This window comes from Myxocyprinus asiaticus, chromosome 1 (genome assembly GCF_019703515.2).
Source record: "Myxocyprinus asiaticus isolate MX2 ecotype Aquarium Trade chromosome 1, UBuf_Myxa_2, whole genome shotgun sequence".
Lineage (NCBI taxonomy): Eukaryota > Metazoa > Chordata > Actinopteri > Cypriniformes > Catostomidae > Myxocyprinus > Myxocyprinus asiaticus.
In genome coordinates this window covers 31,854,111-31,872,807 of record NC_059344.1, presented here as the reverse complement: position 1 = coordinate 31,872,807, position 18,697 = coordinate 31,854,111, and the positions used below count along the sequence as shown (strand labels likewise).

The 18,697-nt window shown below is 36.2% G+C and overlaps 1 protein-coding gene across 2 annotated transcripts in view; it reads left to right on the top strand.

Moving 5' to 3' along the window:
• The first annotated feature begins 2,013 nt into the window (after positions 1 to 2,013).
• Positions 2,014 to 18,697, top strand: part of LOC127445140 (uveal autoantigen with coiled-coil domains and ankyrin repeats protein-like) — a 91,756-nt gene continuing 75,072 nt past the window's right edge. For both annotated transcript variants that reach the window (XM_051704974.1, XM_051704965.1), the window contains exon 1: positions 2,014 to 2,177. In XM_051704974.1, the coding sequence (XP_051560934.1) occupies positions 2,130 to 2,177 (48 nt within the window). In that variant the 5' untranslated portion in view covers positions 2,014 to 2,129. The remainder of the gene's footprint in view (positions 2,178 to 18,697) is intronic.

The window sequence follows — 18,697 nt, the reverse complement described above, 5'->3', positions numbered from 1 at the left end:
GCTGTTGAACGAGTTGAATTCCTCTATTCATAATTTGCTGACAACATTCATCTATACATCCCCTCTGTTTCCCCATATGCAATCTCAGACAGACCTTTGCATCCTTCTGTGACTAATCAAATTGGATGTCTGCCTATCCCCTCAAGTTTAATCTAGACAAGACTGAACTACTCTTCCTCCCAGCTAAGAACCTCGCTGAATTTCTCACTACTAGTTGAAGGACACACAGATGTTGCCTCCAGAAATGTTGAAACACTTGTTGTCATACTACTGTGGATGACCTGCCATCTTTTGTTGGCCATATAAGCAGAACTACCTGCCTGCTTCATACAACACAGGGAAAATAATATTAATACTCTTCCTCAACCACTATTCTAATCAGTTCCTTGTTCTTGCTCTGGTCGATTCATGGCTATAGACTGTTGCAAATTTGCAATTATTGTGTCTTTTCTTGGCTTTAGAAGCCCAGCTTATCATGTGTCATTTATTCTCAGCCACATGTCCTGGTAATTGCAAAGTACATTATGTGTGCAATGTATTATAAGTAACGTCTAATAAAAATATATGAGCGTCAATGTAAATATGCATATTTTTTGAGTGTTGTAATTATAAGAGATGACATTTTCTCTGTAACGCTACCTTTACATTTACAGCAACTTCAGGGTGAATGTTTGTTTACATAATTCATTTTTTCTGTGTTATATTTATTATATGATTATGAATTAAAATACATGAGTGTCAACAATTCTTACCTCAAAAATATTTCAGAAGCAGATTATTATTTACATATATCTAATTTTGTTAACATTAATGTAAATTGTTTAGTTATTATTATCGTTGGCCCAGGAACCCAAATTTGGGAGTGAGAAAGAGAAATTTCCTCCTAAATCACTGTATAAGGTAGACCTGAGAGTTTATAAAAGGCAATTAGGCCCCTTCCTCTGAATGACTCACTTCCTGAACAGAATATCAGCAAAACCCATGGTAACCAAGTTTGGCAACCAAGCATATAACGAGACAAAGATCAAAAAAAAATTTTTTTTATATAAGGCATTATAATTTTATTTAAAATTAGACAGAAGGCTTTACAGTATCAATGTATCATTACACCCATGACCCACGTTTTTGTTAAAAGGCAACCCGTCGTTTTATATGAATGTAATATGTTTGCAGATGTGCAAAATGAAAGTGGAACAAAATTAAATACACTTAATTTATTGCAAAAGATGGTACCAGGTTGAGGTACTCTAATATTCCATTTCAAAGCATTTCAAACAATTATAAATTATTAACATGGAAATATTTCCTGCAGATACTTTTGGGAAGCAATGTCCTCAATGTAAAAGTGGATTAATAGTTAAAACTGTCAGTTCATTTGTTCTATTCAAGACCAGTAGAGGGCAACAGATCTCTTGAGTGGCATGTGAATAACCAATGATTAAATGCATGGACTCCCCCAGCCAATTCAGTTGTGTGTGTGTGTGTTTGTTTGTGTGTTTTGCACCAACTGTTTATTAAACTATGAAAATATCACTTGCACCAATGGCAATATATGCATGTTTAAAAGCACTTTTTTGAAATGGATTTTATACATAATTAAACAGTTTCATTTTATAATTATTCTATGTTTTATGTATAGGTTGTCAGTGCTTAGCATTTTTATTTTCTGAATTGAATGGCTTCACCCAAAACTATTCAGGCGTTGATATCAATTAAACATTTTTCACTCTCTAAATTCTCTCTTTTGCCCTCAATCTGAGGAAAAAGTCCATCCCTTTTCCAGGTAAGGTTGACGTCAGCACCCAGCAGCATCTCCTGTTGTTCCCAGTTGCATTTTCAAACGCTGCTGGGACCACGAGGAAGTCCCGCCCTATCTAGCATTCGATTGGTCCAAAATTAATTTATTCCAATATTCCTTCATACTATTGGGTGATGGAGTTGTCATTCGGGCAACGGGTCATGATAAGCCTGGTAGTGGTTCGCGTCAGGTGAAAATCGCAGTGTGTTGTCAGACGTTAAAAGCTGTTTTGTATAACCAAACGAAACTGTAAAACATAACTGTTGTTGTTATTATTTATTCATTTACTAAACTACACTCTACTGTTCATTTATTCAACCAAAGCGAAAACATGAAGAGTTTGAAGTACCGACTGAAAAAGCATGAAGTTACCATCACAGTAAGTTACGAGTCAGATTTACTTGTTTTGTTGTATGAACACTCATGAGTCGAAGTCGCACACTTTTCATATTTGGACACGGTTTAATAACTTGATATTCCATTTACTGCTTAGGCTGTATTCGGATCATGAGGGCAAATCTTTTGACACGTCTGTGTCCTGTGTCACATCCAAGAAAACACCAGAGCAACACTCAATAGACGATATTTACTTCGATTTACTTTTGTATTCACCGAATGAACATTTATGCCGAACTCTGTTGAACTTTAATTAATCTCGCCTTTCATTTCTGTTGTTAAAACTTGTGAGATGAGACCCGTGATCATCTATTAGAACTGAGTTTCTGAAGTAATGCTGGAAAACAAGTAGAAGATGATATCAAAACCAACACAAACACAGCGTTCATTTAGAAGCAGCTGATGGCAACAGATACTTGAAATCTTCATCCCCCCTCTCTTTTAAATTTCCATTTGAAAGAGCCTGGCACACAGACTAGTGGGAGGCAGCATGGGGGTTAGTTATTGAAGAGCTTTTTCAAGGGTTTTGTTTTGGACTGCCTTTAAAATGAAGGGGTCTCACTGCCCATGATGATTCAAAGGAAATGATGTCACGTAGACCCAACGAGTATCATGTGCTCTTTTACCATATAAGCTCTGTTTTGACTGATCCATCCTTTGACACATGAGGAAAGAAGTATTTCCACACCCTCTTGGAGCCAGACAATTGTCACTGGTTGCCCTTTGATTTAACAGAGCACAAAAGACCATGGGAGCACACCCTGTCTTTTTGTGAAAATCTGTTTTCAGACAAGCAGCATTCGTCTCTATATTCATCCAAAAGATGGAGTTCACTCTTTCAGTAATCACTGACACTGTGAAAGAGGAACATGTGTGGACTAAACATGAATAATTTGTTGTTACTCTTACCTAAATCTTACTATATTCGGGCTTTGTGAAAGGTGAAAATGTTTGGTGTCAGTGCAGCACACTTTATCCATGTACATTTTCTACTTATGTCTGTCTCCTTCAGTGTCATAGTGTGAAAGCAGTTGTGTTTCTGACTCTTTGGAGCCCTTGAGGCATGCCCGAGGCCTGAATTAAATGCACAGTGTCCCAGTACCAGACGTGAACACCTTCCGTTTTCTACGGTGGCCGTGAAGTGCAAAACAACACAACAAACCTTAAAACACAATGGCAATTCAGTCCAAATGGAAAGGGCAGGTACCATAGCTTCTCAACTGATTGGCTGTGTGGAGAATACCTAGTCCTTTCCTCAGGACTGGTTCACTGCCCACTTGCACAACTATTTCAAAATCCATTCCATATGCTCAATTACTGAAAATTGTGAGTGGATTGTCACAAAGTAAAACACTAATGGGACACTTTATAACCCAGAGAGCAAAAACGGCAAGCAGGAAAAGTCAGTCTAAAAATTCCACAAACTGCTGTAAAATGCAGGTGTCCAAGCGTTCATTCATTTTCTCGTTCTAAAGGTTTTGAATAGACTGCCAGCGTGATGGCTCACTTTCTACATTTGAAGACAGCATGTCCAATTATGAGTACAGTGTTCAATTATTTTAGGATGTGGAATTGTACAGTATTCAAATTATTATTATTTTTTTTATAATAATAATAATAATAATAATAATAAAAACAAAAACAATGTAAGTTAGTCATTCAAACCACTGGCGGCCTGGATTAATTTTAGTAGTGTTTTTTCTAAACTAATCGCATACTGGATCCATATAATTAGATATACTTGGAAAATGTATCCATTGGCAGCAACCGTAACCTTTATAATTGATTAAATGTATTTTTTGAACCAACAGTGTTTAAAATGTTCTAACTTAAAAAGTTAGAACATGCAAATTGAATGAACGCTTGGACGCCACCAACGTTTTAGCACAGTTTATGGACTTTAACATGGTCCCTTATGCACTAGATGAACCATGAGACCATAGATGAACATCGTACCTAAAACTAACTTTTCCCGCTTGCTGTTTTTACTCTGTTAAAGTTTCCTGTTACTGTTTTCCCGAGAGAGAAAACACTCCAAATAATTTAGTTTTTCAGTCAGTGACCTTTTAGCATGGATTTTGATATATCAGTGAACCAATCCTGAAGAAAGCACTAGGTCTCATTCACACAGCCAATCAGGTGAGAAGCTATGGTACCAACCCTTTCCGTTTTGACTGATTTGCTGTTGTGTTTTCTAACTTGTTGTTTTGTTTCTGGATTTGGTGTTGTTTTATGATTTGTTGATGAGTTTCTGAATTGTTATTTTGTCTTTGGATTTGCCATTGTGTTTTTTAGATTTGTTGTTTTGTTTTGCACTTCACGGCCACTGTAGTTTTCAGTATAAATTTCAAATAACAAACTACCTTAAACTATCAAACCAGAGATCCATTTCTCAAACTTTTTGTTCTAAATTTATTTGAGTTTAATTTTGGTGACAGTTGGGTTTTTTCTGAATGTAACATATCTGAAGGTAAATCAGTAGCAAAACTTGAAAGCTTCCATATTTGGATTTGAGAACTTGTACAATAAATATTTGTACTCCTATGTTGTAATTTACACTTACAGCACCGATGTTAAAACTTGTAAAATACAAATTTGAAGTTGAATCTGCACTCTCAGACAATAATTCAAAGTCTGTGTCCTGAATTCACAGTTGCAGACAAGTAGTCACAAATGTGTAAAATGACATTCATATAAATACAACCACAGACACAAGTATTACACATTAACTTTTTTGTACTTTAATTCATTTTTGCAGTACAACCACAAATCGGCACTTACAACCTCTCAAATCTGGCACTGCAACTTTAAATCTTCACGCCTTGACTTTTGCAACTACTTTTGCGGAAAACCTTGTAGCAAAATTCACTTGTGCACTTGTAAAATCCTAATGCGAGAGAGCAAGACCAGTGTTTGGTGGGGGAGCGGTCAGTGAAGTCATTTATTGGTTGATGCCTAGCCAATTAAATAGGATGTTTTTGTACGCGATGACGTCACGCCACAGCACCAGCCCACGCCTTTTTGTTAGGCAATGCAGAGCTGGTGTTGTGGATCAACTGGGGATGTGCGTGTGCATCTGAATAATTTCGCTTGCATTTTCAGCAGATTCGTTCAATGTGATTTGCCAAGGAGCAATGAAAAGATGTTTTGCACATTATACAAATTTTTTGGTAACATTATTAACCCGCTTTTTTCATTGATGTCTGTTCTAATGAATTTGACACAATTTAAGAGGGATTTTAATGGTTTACAGGGTAACATGGTTACCTATGTTAACGTGGGACATTGGTTTGAATGGGAACTGGCAATTACACTTGTCAGAGCAGTAAATCGCAAGTGGAGTTATTTCATTGGTCAAGTGTAAATTACAGCTTACGAGTACAAATATTTACTGTACAAGTTCTTAAATCCAAATATGCAAGCTCTCGAGTTTTGCTACTGATTTACCTTCATACATTTACTGCCACTTTGAACCACAGAATGTTTTTCTCTAATATCTTTGCTGGTGTTATTATGATGCCCTGCTAAGACAAAATGTAGTAACTGCACATTTTGACAGAATTGAGGTTGTTATAATGGAAACCAGGGACCTCATTTATAACACATAAGTACGATCAGATTTGAGGATTTGATCCCTTGTTAAAATGTTTTTTTTTTGCTTGCATCAGCTGACAAGCATGCGTTCGAAAGTTTTTTTTTTTTTGTGCTTATGTGCCATTGTGCACTGACATTGTTTTTATTTTTAGTGATGCAATTAGGAATCAGTGACTGACTGAATTTATTAATAAAAGAGTGCTCACGTTTATGTGAACAAGAATATTTCAATGAGTCATAAAGTGGTGTTATTCAGACTATGTATGCGTAATGTAAATGTTTTTTTTCTGTTGGAGCAGAATATTGATTTATATCTAATTTCACATTTCCATAAATACATTTTGAAACCTACAAGATAACAGGCAGGTGTAATATACAGTATGTATGTAATATGTCAAGCATGTTTTTGGAGTGAGGAGGTTGAGAGATTATAGTTAAACAAAGCTAAATCAACATACAGATGATTAAAAAGCACCGCAACAGTCTCATTCTGTTGTTGAGGAGGACATAAAAACATGATTTGAAGAAAATGCAGCGTAATCAATGGCAAGAGCGAGCAGAAGAGAACAGCAGGAAAATAACGTGCATGTAGTTTATACAGAACATGACTGCCATGTAGACTATGCATATTTCATTATGTAAATGAGCATGTAAACCTCTTTTTGGAATTCAGGTTTAGCAAGAATATGGACACTGGCTGAAGAATGGTGTGAATTTACAGTTAACATGGTAAATCAATGGATTTATTGTTGATAATGAAAATTATTTGCTGACGAGTTGTTGAATAGACTGCATTTTATGGGCAGACACCGGTAGCCACTTTTTTTTTTTATTTATTTTTTTTAGAAAACCTTACCTACCATACAAAAACATTTCATATGAAAGAATGAACAAATGATTAACTTGCGCATGCATATTTATTGTATTCTGTCTTATCACATTAGGATATTTATGGGCGTTCTGTTGGTGATCCATATGCACATTTACGTGCATGTTTTTAAGATGAACTGTGATTTATAAAGCGGGATTACTATAGGAACATTTTTTCGTGCGTACGAATGTTTTATAAATTCGTAAGAACATTTTGGAAATTGTTGTACGTTCTCATTTAAGATCATTTTACGAACATCTTTATAAATGAGGCCCCAGGTCTCTTAGGGTATTTTCACACAGGCAGAAGAAAATCCGTTTTTTTTTGTTTTATATAAATGACTTAAAGAATAGTTCACCCAAAAATGTAAATTATCTCATTTACTCGCCCGCATGTCATCCCAGATGTGTATGACTTTCTTCTGCAGAACACAAAGATTTTTAGAAGAATAATTCAGCTCTGTTTCTGGTCCATTCAATGCAAGTGAATGGGTGCCAACATTTTGAAGCTCCAAAGCACATTAAGGCAGCATAACAGTAATCCATACGACTCCAGTGGTTTAGTCCATGTCTTCAGAAACAATATTATAGGTGTGGGTGAGAAACAGATCTTTGTCGTTTTTACTATCAATCTTTACTTTCTCATTCTTTTGTTTTTGGCAATTCACATTCTTTGTGCATATCGCCACCTAATGGGCAGGGAGGAGAATTTTTAATAAGAAAGGATTTTAAAAATTGATCTGTTTCTCACCCACACCTATCATATCACCTCTGGAAATATGGATTTAACCATTGGAGTCTTATGGATTACTGTTATGCTGCTTTTATGTGCTTTGGAGCTTCAGAATTCTGATCACCATTCACTTGCTTTGAATTTACCAACAGAGCTAAGAAATTCTTCTAAAAATCTTTGTTTCTGTTCTGCATAAGAAAGAAAGTCATACACATCTGGGATGGCATGCGGGTGAGTAAACGATGAGAGAATTTTCATTTTTGGGTCAACTGTCCCTTTAAATCCATATAGGTTTTTGTAATCTAAACAGGACAAAAACACAAAATCCAATTTTTACAAGCCTGATCTAAACCATATTTGCAAGTGGTTTGGAATCCAAATAAAATCAGATTTTTGTTAATGACAGATTGTTGATGACCACACTGTAGAATCATTACAAACTGAAATTTTCAGTAAAAATTACTTCCTTAAAAATTGAGTTCAGAATAACCGTTTTATTAAACCTTTCTGCCTTCTGAAACCGTCACAGTGGAAGGTTAAGTATTTGAGGGGAACAGGGCATAGGAATGACCAATTTTGGAATGCCTAATTCTCACTACTTAAGTCCTCGTGGTGGCGTGGTTACTCCCCTCAATCCGGGTGGCGGAGGACAAGTCTCAGTTGCCTCTGCTTCTGAGACAGTCAATCCACGCATTTTATCACGTGGCTCGCTGTGTATGACACCGCGGAGACTCGCAGCATGTGGAGGCTCATGCTACTCTCATCATGATCCACGCACAACTTACCACGCGTCCCATTGAGAGCGAGAACCACTAATCGTGACCACGAGGAGGTTACCCCATGTGACTCTACCCTCCCTAGCAACTGGGCCTATTTGTTTGCTTAGGAGACCTGGCTGGAGTCACTCAGCATGCCCTGGATTTGAACTCGGCGTCAATACTCACTGAGCTACCCAGGCCCCCCAGGAATGACCACTTCTAAATGGAATACACCCATATGTTTACGTCAAATGGCAACCGAAGCAGCGCAAGCCTCTTAAATAATACAGACATTGGCTTTACCCAGCCAAAGAGATGCGGTAACACACCGATTGTGAGCCATCACAATGCGATAAAGTATTGAATGTCTTATGCAAATACGATACGCTTGAGCATTTTAAACACTTCAATGGCTTTTCAAGAGTCTCTCTGTGTCCAACCCTTTTATGCTTCAATACGGGACATTTTGCTGCCTGCTAAAATACAGGACAATAAGCATCCCATACAGGATGTCGTAATTTTGGCCAGAATACGCGCAGTCCTGGCTGAAACGTAACAGTTGTAAACCCTAGCAGTAACAAACACTGCCTATGCCACCTCTTCTGTTTAAGCCATTGTCTATGATGAATGTGTTACTGTTTGGATAATGCCCTCATTAAAAACATAATAGCACAACATCCATTGCTATACACTCATTTAAGGTGAACATGCACGTTTGCATTGTTACTATGGCAACAAATATGGACATAATAGCAAATTACTGCAGTGTGAACCGAAAAAAAAAAAGAAAATTAAACGTTGATCTGTTCTATGACAGACAGGTTTGGCTCAACAGTGCTCAGATTCAGAGAAATCAGTTTATTTCGAATCCCAATGTGGCTAGACAGTCGAAGAACTTTGAAGACATTTTCTCTGTTTCATTGTTGCCGTAGTTACTTTTGGCTTTATGGGGCATTCAGTACACTTTCAAAGATTGTCTTCAAGGTTGGCTACTGGTTGGTGATGGCTAGAAAAATGAGGCTATATCGTGATTTGACTACTTGGATGAGTTTCAGTAGCTGCTAGTCTTGTTTGCATTTCAAATGACCAATTTAAGGGGTTCTTTGTTCTCCAACAGTAAATGGTGCATTGACACCAAAACGCAATGCAGGCAAGCAGTAAATGCTTAAAGGAGCAACTCCCTTTAAAAACTACAATTGTGTTTGCTATCTTTCCTCCTGCATACACAAAGTGTACTGGTGACTTAAGATTCAGCATCAGAGCAACTCATTGGCTGCAGCACGAAAAGCTATTGGCAAACATTTAAAATTTTTAGTCAATCCAACATGTTTTTCATTAGTCCATTAGAATTAAATGCAATATGGTTTCTGTGTATTTTTTATTTTTTTGTTTCAGCACAGTTGAGCTCCCACCACAGTTTTAGAAAATACCAGGGAAAGTAGGCGTGGTCAGCATCGGAGTGGAGGGGAGAAAGGGGGAGAGAACACAAACTGTCTGTCTGATCCAGTCAGCTTTATTTCACTAGTGCAATTCAAAGATTGTCAGCATCAAAGATTCTCATGGCTACGCATAACAAAATGCACAAATATTTTATACACTGTTTTGTAATCTCACTGTACTTTGCACAGAAATGCACTTGTCATTTTATATCTATAATGTGCAAATAGATGCCAAGCTGTTGTAATATGTATTGAGAATATGTAAATTTTTTTTTATTTTTTTTAATTTATTTATTTATTTATTTTTTTACGTATTTTACGACATTGATTCACAAATATGTGCTTTGGTTAAAACACTCCCATTAGGGATTTGAGACTTGATGTTGGTTAACAAATGTAAATGCTTAGATCGTTTAACAACACACTCACATTAAGGATGAATGGATTGATAGCATTTTTGTGAGTCTCTAGTCCACATAACCAGATATTTCAAAACTCTCACGTAATAAATGCGTGTTGCACAAACATTTCAAAGATTTTGCCATTTGATTGAAACCCTGTCCCTCTGACATCATCGCGAAGAAGCCATGTAGCCTTGAACACTCATGGCCTGATAACAACTCGCTCACTGAAGTGCTCGAGTTTGAAGTGCTGGTCTAGTATCACATCGTGTCATAAATGATCTTGAGATAGCGCCTTCTCATAGGATAAGGCCAAGAAGTCTCATGAACAATTATGACACGATGTGACACTAGACCAGCACTTCAAACTTGAGCACTTCAGTGAGCGAGTTGTTATCAGGCCATGAGTGTTCAAGGCTACATGGCTTCTTCGTGATGTCAGAATAATTATGAATTATGAATAATTATGAGACACTGCTGATGCGATGATGCACTATAGTGTGTGGAACAACGCTGACTCTGTTGATTTTAAACCCGGAAGATGAAAATTGCTCAAACAAATCCCTTAATTGTTTTCCTCCTAAAATTAACAAATGCTAAGATTGTCTTCTGTCATGTGCAACACGTTAACATCTCAGAAAATGTAGCTTAGTGTTTCCTGACATTTAAGGGTAGGAATTAGCCGACAGTGTTATGCTGTTAGACGGTCAGCACGATAAACTCTTTCTGTGAAGTTTCATACTTCTATCTAAATAAGTATTCTTTAATCTTGAGCCAAATAACTGTTAAGAGTTCGCGATATGACAAATCTTATGTCACGAAATGAGTAATTTTATATCACGATAACAATATACAGTATATTGCGATACAGTAATTTTTTAACGTAATACATTTCCATATTGTAATGCCTATTTTGGGAAAATCTAGTTAGTGAAAAAATACTTTTTAAATTAACTACTTCCTTGAATATCATTTTCTCTTATTTAGAACTTGACAAACAGTCAAAGATAAACACTGTTTTAAATCAACCTCACCATAATACTCAATTTCACATTATTCCACATTTCAGTCTGATATGTTGTTGACCAATATTATTATAAACTTTCCTCAAGTAGCTCTTTTCAAAGCGAAGTGACAAAATTACATAATTTTTAGTTAAACACAATGAAAATAACATGTCTTGCAGAAGATAAATTACTAATGTTTTTAAACATTTCTTGCAAAAAAATAATAATAAAAAAAGAGAGAATGAATGTGGAGCACATCTTTTGGCTTTCATAATATTCTTTTGCGTGCTTCATTTAGTGTTAAAACGCATTGTTTGTATTACCACAAGTGATTATCGTCCCGCGACACACTTTTTCTAATCTGTATTGTCTTTTGTAGGTCTGCCCCCTAATAGTCACCAAAGGTTAGTCGATGAGAAGAGTCTTGGTTGACCAAGTTTTGATTGGTCGGTGGGTCGCAGAAAAAAAAAACTCCACAGGAAACCGAACACCGGTATTAGTGCTGGTTGGACACTAGGTGGTACTATGGGGTAATTTTCGTTAAGCAGGGTTAGGGTTAAGCCTACACAAAGCAAGACACCTTGATTTCAAACTTTAAACTTTTTTTTAAATGTATTTATTGTAACTAAAAATTCAAATGAAACTGGAAAATAATTAAGTGCAATTAAAATGCGTGTTATTCAACTTTTTGAAAGATGGATTTACAACAGTTGTGAAGGGCAACATCTCTCTGGCAAAGAACCTACTTCATCTGTGCATTCTCTACCGGATGGGTATTTCATTGTCCAGGAAAATACATCTTGTGTGTGAATACATTCGTTTTGTTCCCTCCTTCATGATATATAATCGCAATATCCACTTACATCGGAAACTTTGGGCCTGAGGGATCCGTGAATATTCTTGCTTTTAGTGATTTTGAATTGAAAATAAAATTTATTTAAAAAAACTTAAATCATATACATTTCTAAATTCAAATTGGACTCCAAATGAAACAAAAAAGCAGTTTAAATAATGAAGTGAGATATATATATATATAATATGTGTATGTAACCTCTCTTCCATTTACCGTCAGGCAAGTATCCGTCTAAACATGCAGGCGGAAAATTACTTGCACAAATGAAGACATAACATTTTTAAATGTAAAAATAATTATGATGATAATCACTGAAATATAAATCATGGTTCGAGGTGTTTTTGTATTATTTTATGTTTTAATCACAGATGTAGTATAGGCTGCAGAGTTGCGTTCACAATAAACTGCTCTGGAAATAAAGTGAACTGAACTCAAAGCACCTCCTGAGCTGAGATGTCTGAGGTCATTTACAGCACTCATAGACGATACTGTTCTTGCAAAAAAAAAAAAAAAAAAAAAAGACCGAAACAAAGAGAGTAAGAACCTTTAACATGCACGTGTTCCACGAGACTGCACACCTCCGTACAAACAGCGTGTCATACATGCGCATAGTCGCTTTTCTGTCATCTGTTCTTAATAAGATAATAAAGTGTGTTTCTTCAAGCGCGTGTCTGTGTGTCTACGGGCAAATTATTTGTAATATTAATTTGATAATAATAATAATAGCCATAATAATAAGTAATTAAATTAATATCATAAACCTGCGACTACTAGTTGACTAATGGCTTAAACTAACGCCAACTAGCTGACTAGGAAAATCTTTGGTTGGGGCCAGCCCTAGTCTTTTGTGAACCTACACCACAAATGTCTCACCTGTTTTATTAACAAGCTCCCGTTCATTTTCTTGACTTTTTTATTGATCATATCATAAATATTTAATCAGATGATGAAGTACAGATGTGTGCTGTAGTCAAGCACTCCTCAGCATGTTAAAGAGATGATCCAGGAATCTAGATCACAGTGACGCTGCACAGCAGAGTGTGTCAAATCACTAGGGCTGTAACGGTACATGTAATTGTCCCAAACCGTCACGGTACTGACGTCACGGTTCGGTGTATGCAGTCAGAAGAAGAATACATCTGAGTCAGTCACAGGCGATCCAATCCAGAAGGGGGTGCACTCGGTAATGCAACACTGTTTGCTAACAGCCACAACAGGAAAACGAGCAGAAGAGGAAGAGACCATAACCAACCCAAAACAATAATGGCTTCTCCTAATGCACAAGTTTTATTTTTCATTGTTCTATTTATTTTGTACTTTTATAACACACGAGATGCTTTTCAGTTTTGTAGCTGATTGTGACCAAATACCTTTGTTTTTTTTTATCAACCCTACAAAAAAATATGGCCTATACAAGAGTGCATTCTGTTTACTGCTTAGTGCTTAATACACTAAAGGAGGCTGTACTGTACCAACTACCTCAGGGGGGGACTAAATGCCGCTAGGTGGAACAAACTGTAATTTGCACTACTGTATGTTCAAAATAAATGAAAAGAATCCTAGCATTTGGGATTTGTTGCATTTTCCTGTTGTACCGAACTCGAATCGAACCGTGAACCCAAAACCGAGGTAAGTACCGAACCGTGACTTCTGTGTACCATTACACCCCTACAAATCACAGTGGACTGCTGCATCCTCCACTATAGAGCGCTCAGAATCGTGCAAAGAATCAGCAACGAGTTTGTCGGCGCATTTGTGCCGTTGCCTAATCTGCATTAGGGCTGCAACTAAAGATTATTTTGATAATCGATTAAAGTGCACCTATTATGGTTTTTAAACGTGCCTAATTTTGTTTTAAAGGTCTCATACAATAGATTTACATGCATCCAAGGTAAAAAAAACACTTCAATTTGCTCATAATTTAAATTGCAGCATTACCTTTTTTTTCCCCAGTGTCTCAAACGACTCGTTCAATGATCCGTTCTAAAGGATTCATTCTAAACTCCTCCTTTCAGAGAGCCTACTCTGCTCTGATTGGTCAGATGTCCCAGTCTGTTGTGATTGGTCTACCGCTTACAGCGTGTGTTGGAAAGGAAACGGCCACTACCGTATCGGAGTTTCAGCTCCATCTGAAAAAATGTCTGTTTTACCTTACCAATTTGAGCCCGAGTCCGATAGTGATACATCGGAAGATCAACCCGAACCACCATCGCAAGCACGATGAGCACAGGATGTTTCTCAGTGGTAAGTTTATATGTAGTTTAACAATAACGTGAGTTAACCGGTTAGCAGAGGCTAACAGCTAACAGTGTGCACTGGCTGTACATGTAAACAGACCAGAGGCGGGTTTTTTGTTACCAAATTACGTAGGTTAGTACAGGAAGTAAGTCTGGAATTACTAACGACTCGTTTCAGGTGTTCAGAATCGGTTCTTTCTTTTGGGAGTCAATAACTCCATATTTCATGCACTTCTATTTTTGAAACTTTGCAGACTTTTTTACATTCATAAACAGCTATATAACACACTACATGAAAGGTAATATTTGAAAAACCATAGTAAGTGCTCTTTAATCGAACGATTATTCGACTATTCAGCAATTATTGCAACGATAAATCATTAGCTCTTAACCGATTATTCAGCTTGTGCCCTGACATAAAAGGTTGTATTAAATGTGCTTAATAATAATGAGGACAAAATCATCTTTTAAAAATACCTCTAAATGACATTCACTGAATTAAAGGAAAAAAAAAATACTTTCAAGTTTAATTAAGTAAAGAAATTCACGGCAAAAAGTGTTTTTGTCTTGTTTTCCATTTAAAATTGTCTAAAAATCCTTAAAACCAGATACATTTACTTGATAAACAACATATAAAATATTTAGACTGGCTTTAAGAGAACGTATCTTAAATATAAGTGTATTTTAAATTAAAAAATTGTTTTTTTGTTCTCTTGGTTATACTTCTGCGAGTGCAGTAAAGACAAAATACACTTATATTCAAGATCTATTCTCTAAAAGCAAGTCTAAATATCTTTTATGCTGCTTCTCAGGGGAATGCATCTTTTTTTAAAGGATTTTTAGATATTTTAAAATATTTGTATTTTTAATATTCAACATTCTCAGATAAAAAAAAAATATATATATATATTCTGCAGTATTGCTGCTAAAGTAAATGTACGTTGTTTTAAAGGAGTTTTAAATATTTATATTGGAAAACAAGCCAAAACAAAAACAAATAAAAAATGTATTTTGTTGCAGTGTATAATGGGGCGAAGACTACACTCTCTCACCTTTCTGTTCACTTCAATCCATCTTTAACTCACAAAAAACAAACTCTCTCTTATTAATAAAGCTGCTTATTGCCAATTTTCTTCACGATAATAAATGCACGGTGACTCATATATAATGATTCAGTAAGTCGCGAGCCATCATGTTATAATCTAGCTGCATTAAGCTTGCGTGCCCGAGGGACAATCGTCCCCGCCACAGAGTGTGCCTTAGCCGGGTGCAGTTTCAATCTCTCCCCCTTAGATCGGGACATTCGTGCAACTCATAGAAGAGGCGCTGACCGCACAGAGAAATGCCAGTTTTGGAGTTTGTAGTTATTTACATGATCTGCTTCCGTATTATTTGAACTTTTTAATAAAGCTTAAACACATTAAATATAACTGCATTTAAGATGTAACGGCGGGGTGTTTCCTTGTTGCCGGAGCTCCGGCTACGTTTATTCCACAACGAAAGTGCTTCTGTATTTACTTATTTTGTATTTTTTCATTATAATTCTCTCATACTTTGCAATCTACATCACCTGAAGCTGTAAAAGTTTAGAGTGCATCTGGACTGTGTGTTCTTTCTCTCCTCAGTCAGGCGTGAACTGCAGTGCTGCTCTCACGCGCTATCATCATTAGAGTTTAATATGATCTCATGTTACGTTAAATGAGATCAAACGACAATTCGACAATGGAAATTTTTGTCGACAATTTAATTTTTTTTTTTTTTTTTTATTGTCGACGTTGTCGATAATGTTGAATAATCGTTTCAGCCCTACACTAAGATCGTGTTAACATGCATATTGTTCAAATCTTGTGTCTATTCTTTTTGAATCTGAGTATTTTAATGCTTACGGATTGGTCCCCATTCACTTCCATTCCAAGTGTCTCACTGTAACCCAGATTTTTCCTTTTTTTTTTTTTTTTTTTTATTTTTTTTAAGAAAAGGAGGGACAAGTTGAAGTAGCCTAAATTTGTGGTAATCAATGATATGCCATAAAAGCTGTCAATCAAGCTAAACTTGTATTGAACCCGGAATATTCCTTCAAACTACAGGCAAGCTACTCTTTTGTAAAAGTTTAGCTACCCTGAGCTACTAACAAAAAGTAGCTACCTACATTAAAGCTACCTAAGAGGACAGAACAATTTCGGCCCCAGCACACTCATGGAGAAACATGTTCTTCATTCAGAGCCAAAATGAAGTTTGAAATAGCTGAGCAACGACATACTGTTTGTGAACATTCAGACACCCACCGCACTGCTGTGGGAGGTGTTTAGAGAAGCATGTTAATATGAGGACACCTAAGACTACATGTAAAACATTAACTACTGTGTTATTAAAATGTGTTATCAATGACTTAATGCCTCATTCTATGAATAGAATTTACATGAGATCAGTGTTTTAACTACCCGATAATGATTTAAAGTAATTAATGCAGTAAAACATACATAATTTGTCTTGTTTACATTCTGAATTCATGACACTAATGTGCTAACGTGCTGTACGAGGCCATAATATGCACCAGTTACACACTGTTATTGTAACTGATGAAGACACTGAATGATGGGGTGTGTGTAAAAGAGTTAATGGGCAGAAACAAATGGGAAGTCAAAAGCATGATGATAGGCATATATTTGGACAGATGTGTGAATGGCTTTGGCTGCAGATGGCACGAGTGAATGGGCACTTAAGAGTATTTGAGTAGATTTGATTCCTTTTGTAGAGTAATTAAACAAAAAATTTCGCATGACATGGTTTTCGATCGAACAAACTAATTCACTAGAATGAGTCAGACTTTCCAGTTGTAGTATGATAGAATGAAGACAGTTTAGGATGAACCAATTCACAAGAATTAACCATTTATGTATTTTGGTGTACAATTTCAATTGTTTATTTTTAATGGAGCATAAATTGTTAATTTTGTCTTGTCTTTGGCCACTTTATTTAGGCGCTAGTTTCAGTTAGTTTTGTGGTTGGTCATGTCAGTCATATGGGCTGTCTAAGTGGGTGTGACTTGACCAGAATACACAGATGGTCAAAAGTCTAGCTTGTGAGGCTATCTTAAGTCCTAACGTAAGACCAGACCAACGATTAAACTGGAAAACTCAGTTTAGAGTAACATTTCTATTTGCTCTGTTATTTAATACAACATTCCATTAGGAAAGTGCAAATTCAGAAATCTAACCTGACCAAACTGTTTGTTTCATTTTGAAAAATGTTTTACCATCTGCAAAAAATGTTTTGTAAAGAATTAACCAGTCAGTCCTCTTGTAGTATTGTACAGTAATTTGACATGGGAATTTATTTTTTTATAACCTACATTGATCGGTAGGAGTACAGAAGTGTATAAAAATATGGTGTATCAGTGTTTGCGCCTGCTGTGCCTGTCTGAAAGCCTGGCTGTTTCTGTCTGTAGTACCCACTGAGCCTCTCTGAAAGCTTAGCTGTGTTAAGCTTGGGGCCCCCAGTGTAGTGCGAAACTGACAGTGAGGATTAAAGGTTATCCTTGGATGAATAAATGGTTGGGGATTACAGGCAATGGTAATGTGTTGTAGTTGAAAGCCTTCAGGCTTATGTGCACAGCTCATAAGGTCGGAACCCGGAACCCTGTCATCAGAACACAGCGTAGTTTACATTATTGCAATAAAATAAGTTTCCTCTGAACTGTAGCAGTGTCCGCTTTCCCCTTTATTCTTTAAAAAGAATTGGTATAAACTTTGATGTCAAAGTATTGATTTTATTGTACGGAAGAGCAAATGAAGTCAAAAAAGGTCTTGAGGTCATAGTTTATTCATGTTGAAAAGAAAATGGGCTAATAAAGCAGGTTAATGGACCAATACATTTGCTGCACAGGACACAAGATAATTATGAATCAATCACTGCAAAACAAAAATGGTCTACAAATATAAATGATTTAAGTGTTTTCATTGTGATTCAGATTCAAATCTGTTTGAAAGCCCTCTGTGCTCTTACATTGTTCTGAACATGTAAAGTTGTGTGTGCCCTTTTTGATAACATGAATGTTATAATTATATTATAATTTATATATAGTTTTGGGTAAAATGCAATGTACGTGCACTTGCTATCAAAGCACCTGACAAGGCAACCTGGCCACATCAAATGATATGCTTATGACCCTCTTTAAAGTGTTTAATATTGTCACAATACCAATATTTCAGTGGTCAGTACAAATACCAGTAAAATGTCATGAATCTTGATACCAATTTTGATACAACAAAAAGTATGCTATTGAACACACTCCTTTAGCCTATTTAACAAAGTTAAAGGGATAGTTCAAACATAAATTAAAATTCTCATCATTTACTCGCCCTCATGCCATCCCAGATGTGTATGACTTTCTTTATTTTGCAGAACACAAATGAAGGTTTTTAGAAGAATATTTCAGCTCTGTACTTCCTAGGGATGGGCATTTTGGTTATTTTGTCTACTCGAGTACTTGTCGAGTATTCGAGGGACGATTACATGTTCATAACTGTATATATAATAACTTGTCTGACAAATGTCTATGGCTGCTGCATTGTGCCTTGGTGTTCCAGTGTATTGTCTATTCATTATTAT